Raw genomic sequence first — 6963 nt, 5'->3', positions numbered from 1 at the left:
TTTTACCCAGCCGTCCAATCAATGGAGGAGGGGCGGGACAAATACTACACCGACCAATCATACTACTTGTACAACAACTGAACAAAAGTAGAGAAGTTAATATTGCTGGCATTTTTATATTCAGTAATATTCTTCAAAATGAGATGCCGTGGATATTTCAAATCATAGCAACCAAAGAGTCTCAGCTAGAAAAACGCTGTGCCACCCAAGCGTTCTCCAGCACCACCAGCTGGCCGTTTTAAGAAGAGTGCCTGACAGTTTTTCAGCTGGCTAAAAACGCTTTGGTGGACACACGTTATTGAATATTTATCGTTAGGCATATGGCCTATTAGTGTTTTTTGCATTTATGCAATATACTGGAGCCAAACCTGAGAAAGTAGACCAGAATATTCCACTGCGTTCCTGGACACGCAATTTACGTAGCTGTAATTCATAGACGGGGATTATGCTAATTGTGAATGAGCGTGCACGAGCGCCCTATTTACGAATGATTGGAATTCATTAACATACACATGTTTAACTATAAAATCTGAAGGTCCGTTTTATGCGCGAATTACTCCGAATTTACTCCTATATTTACGAATGTTTCATGAATAAGGCCCAATGACTTTTCTTACTCAGTATTTTTGTCTTGTTTTCCAGTTCAAATATCAACATTCTTAAATGAAGATATATTTACTTGAGATGGAAAATGACTTAAGATATTAAGTCTTATTTTCTGAAATATCTCCAGTCATTTTGCTTAAATAAATCTTGATTTAAGAATGTTTAGATAATTATACTGGAAAACAAGCCAGAAATTCTGGGTAAGAAAGTATTTTATATTATATAAGTATTATATAGATTATATTATATAGATTATGTGTATTTTAGAAGTATATTGTCTTTTCAACCCGTTCGCTTCCAAAAGGTGCAAGAGAAACACGGCTGTGTAAGTGATCCATGAAATAATAATTTATAACAGTGTCATTGATTATTAAATTACTGTAGGTACTGCTGAATATAATGTATATGGAAGCAAATATTTGCTAGTCCCCATTATGCCTGATTAAACCAGTAGATTTGATTTAAATAAGCACATCATTTTACAGTAAATGCACTTTTTAAATATTTTGAGTGAATACAATCACTGATAATCTATTGTGTGTTTTTTTTTTTTTTAAGTAAACGCAATAGACAATGATATAACTGTTAAATTGTAAAAACATGAAATAATAATTTATAACATTTAAAATGTATAGTATATAATCAGTGTGATTATTATTATTTTTTTTCCACTGCAAAAATAACAGAAAATGGCACAAATGTTGCTGCAATTATTGTGAAAAGCTTCAGAAAATTCAGTCATTTTAGGCCACAAAAATCAGAAAGAAATCCTGGTGGGTCTAATATTTGGTTGAGAATCAGGACTTCTCATTGGTATTGATATCCAAAAACTGCTGTCTAGGTAGGAAGCTCTTTAGGTTTTGAGATGCAGCCGTATTCTTTGTCAAACAATGATATTTGTGTTGAATAATTTTTCATAGAAAGTAATCCATCTTTCTTCACCAGATAATGCTGAAATACAAGGACAAGAAGTGGTACCAGCTCTGAGGTCAGCACACCCTCCTATGAAGACAGCAGATCCATCATCTCTCCTCCGTCTCTTCCTTCTCTTCCTGTATCTTTCTCTCTCTGTGATGTCCAGAGACTGCCACTCTCGCTCAGCACAACGTCACGTGGCATTACCTCGAGCTGCGGAGAGACAGAGGAGACAGGAGGGGAAGGAACAGGACAGGTGAAACGCATCAGGATGGGATTTCCTTCCCTTCTCGGTGGCAGTTGAGTTTCCTCTCCTGAAAACAAAGCCGTGGATCTTGTCTTGGGAGAGGAGGCCCTTCGCCGGTGCTGCCCCCTGTCTTATACCTTCATCCGCCACGCTGTCATTTTCACTGCCATTCTACCTGCAAAGAAACTACAGAAAGGACATTTTGGGAAATGAAAGATATAAGATGAATGAAATGGGTCAGAAGGACATAGAGCTGACTAAAGAAGGTCTAACATCTGCAGCATTGCCAAGCTTAATGCTTCTGATAATCTGTCACTAGCGCAAGAATAGGCTGCATGTCTAGTGATATAATTTAGGAAATTAGTGCTTTTTCTTGTTTTTGGAATTGGGATGAATCTCATCTAAGTAATATTTCACCCCAAAATCAATATTTTGCATAAAGAAAACCTATTTTTAGGAGGCAGGTGTGTTCTTTAAGCAAAATATGACATTAATTTTGATTTTAGGTTGAAGCATAACTAGATTTCATGAGATTCACCCAGTAATCATGTTAGTTATGGAAAAGGCCAGATTGTCTTACATAATGTGTAATGAAGTATCATTTAATTTCACCTCTAAAGGGCTGGAAGTTGCTGTATTTAACACATATCATGTGATTATTTTGCCATATGAAATTGGAGACAGGCCTGGGCAGCGAAGCTGATCTGATCATGCATCATTTTATTGTTTAGGACGTATTGGTTTACACTGATCAGGTCTCAAAAGAGCTTTTAGGGAAGAGCTCTGACTTTGATGTACTCTATACGCTGTGTTGACACTGGAGAAAATGTTCATTTTAAATATATATATATATATATATATGTTTATATATATAAAGATCTAAGGAATATGTTGGTGAATCTCACAAAAAAATGTCTGGCTCATATTTAACACCAATATCAAAATCATTTATTTAAATTTAAATAGTACAAATACCACCATGATATATAAATATTTATCCATTTAAACGCACACACACACACACACACACATATATATATATATATATATATAAATGAAATAATTTTTTTTTTGCATTACAGAATAAAATTGTGCCTAATTAATTACAGTGCAAAAAATAGCTTTCATTTTCTGTAAACAAACTATAATTTCTAATTTGTCAGATTTTTGGACTAATTTGTCAGATTTTTGGGGGGGTCAGATTTGACCCATATCTGGCTCAAATATGACCCAGACGTGCATTTAAAAGGTTTCACGCAGGTGAATAACTGCTGAATTGTGCTGGTTATCTACAAACAGAGATCTGGAGTGCGTAAATTATCTTTGGTTATTTTGTCAGGTTATTTTTATTATGAAGGAGCGCAAGTGAGAGTTGGAAAGTGTGAGGCATGATCTTGATTATGTGCCTTGTGATGATTGACATGTCAGAAACCGGATACGAGGGACACCGGTGGAATGTGCCGAGAGTACTGATTCTTCATATGCAAAACAGGTTCCTCTTTCTTATTTCCCATGATGCAACTGCTCCTGGACAAGAAAATCTCGAGGCTTACGCGAGACTCAGTACAGTACCTGGTGACTTCCTCATCTTTAAGTACATGACGAATGGAATTCTTAGTATTTTCTAAGAAGCCTTTTCGGATGGACTAATGCATGAGTTTGTCATCCTCACAGAGAGGTGAATATATCTATCTCTGTGTTTGTTGCTGCAGTGGAGGTGACCACTAAATGTTCAATGCAGCTCCATACTCTCGATCAGCAGCCCTCGGGTGTGTCATCCAGAGGGCGTTACCTTCTGCCTTTGCTTTGCGACCCATGAATATATGCTAACCTCGCCTCGTGTGCGTATACATGTGTTCGTGAACATACATGTATGCAAGAATATGTGTATGCTCACGTTTATATAAACTAAAGATACAATATATTTGAAAGCATATGTTGAGATGTTTTCTTTAAGTGTGTTTTCTTATTTATGAGGTGCAAGAAATTGCTGCTATTTGTGTTTAAATTAGGAGCATCTGTCAAATCTGTTGACGCTTGTTATTTTTCTATCAGGCATATGAAAGAATTAGTTCTCCCAAAAATGAAGATTTGCTGAAAATGTATTCATTCTCAGGCCATCCAAGATGCGTATACATGTGTTCGTGAACATACATGTATGCAAGAATATGTGTATGCTCACGTTTATATAAACTAAAGATACAATATATTTGAAAGCATATGTTGAGATGTTTTCTTTAAGTGTGTTTTCTTATTTATGAGGTGCAAGAAATTGCTGCTATTTGTGTTTAAATTAGGAGCATCTGTCAAATCTGTTGACGCTTGTTATTTTTCTATCAGGCATATGAAAGAATTAGTTCTCTCAAAAATGAAGATTTGCTGAAAATGTATTCATTCTCAGGCCATCCAAGATTAGTTTGTTTCTTCAAAGGATCAGATTTGGAGGAATGTGTCATTCCATTACTCGCTCACCAGTGGATCCTCTGCAGTGAATGGGTGCCGTCAGAATGAGAGTCCAAACAGCTGATAAAAACATCACAATAATCCACAAGTAATCCACACCACTCCAGTCCATCAGTTAATGTCTTGTGAAGCCAAAAGCGGCATGTTTGTAAGAAACAAATGCATCTTTAAAGCGTTTTAACTATAAACCATCGCTTCTGGCCAATATATGAGTCCATAATCCATAATAACGTTTCCTCCAGTTAAAAAGTCCATCCCCTGTTGTCTTCTCACATCAAAATCCTCTGACATATTTGTCTAGAACTGTTCTGAACTTTCACTTGTAAGCGGTGCTTGATCTGTGCATATTTCTCTCCTGATTCAGACGAGACAATTCAGACGAAATTACAGACTCCTATTTCATCCAGAAGGATGGATTTGTTTCTTACAAACATAGTTTTTCACGTCACAAGATGTTAACTGATGGACTGGAGTGGTGTGGATTATTGTGATGTTTTTATCAGCTGTTTGGACTCTCATTCTGACGGCACCCATTCACTGCAGAGCATCCACTGCTGAGCAAGTGATACAATGTTACATTTCTCCAAATCTGTTCCAATGAAGAAACAAACTCATCTACATCTGGGATGGCCTGAGGATGTGTACAGTTTCAGAACATTTTCATTTTGGGGTGAACTATTCCATGAAGGCTTTTCTGTTATTTTTCTTGTTTTGTTTGTCACATTGCTGCCAAATGTTGTAAATATTAATATTCTTGAAGACAAACTTGAGAGTGCTGACGCAGTCAAAGTTACTGAAGATGGTGGCCATCATCTGACTAGACTCCAAAGAGTTGCTTTGCTGTGAAAGTTGATCTCACAGGGAGGAGAGGATGTTCCTTACAGTTTAAAACATAAGTGTCATGGCATCTCCACACACATATATATACATATATATATATATAGATAGACATATAGCAAACTACTCCTTCTGTTGCCATGGTGTTTGTGTTAATACCTACCAAAATTGCAATTTTCAGTGTTGACCAACTGAAAATCTAATCCAGCTTCTCTGCTTCATATATTTTTCTTTTCTATGAGCAGTTGTGTGGTTTTGCACTATATGTTTTATATTATAATGACGTCATTTTATTATCAATATTTTTGTAGTTGGCATTGTTCTTTATTTTGGACATTTTGTTTCTTTAAGAAGGACCAAAATTAGACGGATGCTAGTGTAAATGTGGCTCACACTCTCAGATTTGTCCTCATTGCCAGTTTAATGATATTCTAATATATTTATACATTTGAAATATATATATATATAAATATATAATTTACTTTTAATTTACAAATGAATACTTTTATTATATTGTTTGAAATGAAAGGGCACGTTTAAAGAAAAATTGGTTGTGTATATATTCTCACTGAATCAAACATGAAAGCTTTTCTTGTGAGCCATCTGCTTGGTCGTCTGTGGAAGAGGGAAAGTCGACCTGAAGAATCTCTGAAATCACTGGCCATCTCTGTGTACTGTTCGTCCTCGGATTTCTCTTGCACAAAAGGCAGCATGATATCGTGTTTACAAACTTGAAACATCAATCTACGTTATATTTGGTCTCTTTTTCTTTAGTCCTGCTAGTCAGATGTATTGTCAGTAATGTATTTACTCTCTATTATTGATGATTATGAAGGCGAGATTATTTTTTTCTTTTTCTGATAGTATACTCCCAGCATTGTTATTTGAGTTCCCCTGACCATCAAAGCTGTACTCCATAAAACAGAAGATTCTCCTGAAAAGGGTCGGTTTGGAGGTTGATGATTCTTCGTGGGGTTGCAGGCTTTCTCATCATAGCCGACTTATTGTACAGTTTTATTATTCAGACTTTCACATGAATGTTTGTCTTTATCTGCTGCCACCCAACAGTTTAGGAAACATGTTTATAGACATAACTGTGCAATGGAAAATAAATGTAACAGAAAGCTTTATTTACAGCCGTTTTGATTCCACACTTCTTTTTGCATACTTTGACCACTAGATGTCACGGTTTTACAACTTCAACTCTCAATTTGAAAGAAATAACCTTGGTTGATTACACATCTGTTTTGCAATTTAAAATAAATATAAAATAGAAAGTTAATGTATAATCTGAATAGAAACCAGAAGCACATGCATATATATACATTTATGAATATATATATATATATATATATATATATATGATTCTAAAATATACATAATATATATTTTAATAGAAGCCTTATCAAAGCAAAAAAAGAGGTGTCAGAATTGCATTAAAGGTTTTGTATAGCAATAAATCACTGATTTAACAATTTAATTAGTTTTATAATTTTATTATGAAAGAATCATTATATATGCAATGTTTCCAGTTCTTATTTGACCTTTTAGATAGATATATGAAATAAACAGATATATGAAATAAATGTATAATCTGAATAGAAACCAGAAACATTGCATATATATCACATGTACGCTTTGATTAGGTGTCTAAAAAATGTTAAAATAAATAATATATATATATTTAGCAGAAAAATTGACTAACATGCATATAAATATATATAAGATGCCTAATCAAAGCAAACAAGTGTCAGAATTGATTTAAAGCTAACATTAAATATCAATAAATCATTGATTTAACAATTATGTAATAACAGTTATGATAATTCTCTCTACAAAATTGTTACCATAACCCTTATTTTTATTTATCCGAGTACAAATTTACTATTCATAGA

General features: G+C 34.5%; 1 protein-coding gene across 1 annotated transcript in view; it reads left to right on the top strand.

Moving 5' to 3' along the window:
* The window catches only part of stxbp5b (syntaxin binding protein 5b (tomosyn)), a 53034-nt gene extending 50296 nt beyond the window's left edge, over positions 1–2738 (top strand). Inside the window, exon 27 of the mRNA XM_016545946.1 lies at positions 1552–2738. Within this exon, the coding sequence (XP_016401432.1) occupies positions 1552–1593 (42 nt within the window). The 3' untranslated portion in view covers positions 1594–2738. The remainder of the gene's footprint in view (positions 1–1551) is intronic.
* The last annotated feature ends 4225 nt before the right edge of the window (positions 2739–6963 follow it).

This window comes from Sinocyclocheilus rhinocerous, unplaced genomic scaffold (assembly GCF_001515625.1).
Source record: "Sinocyclocheilus rhinocerous isolate Xijiao unplaced genomic scaffold, SAMN03320098_v1.1 scaffold853, whole genome shotgun sequence".
NCBI lineage: Eukaryota > Metazoa > Chordata > Actinopteri > Cypriniformes > Cyprinidae > Sinocyclocheilus > Sinocyclocheilus rhinocerous.
Note: the sequence above shows the minus strand (reverse complement) of the source record. Positions and strands in the feature narration are given on the sequence as shown.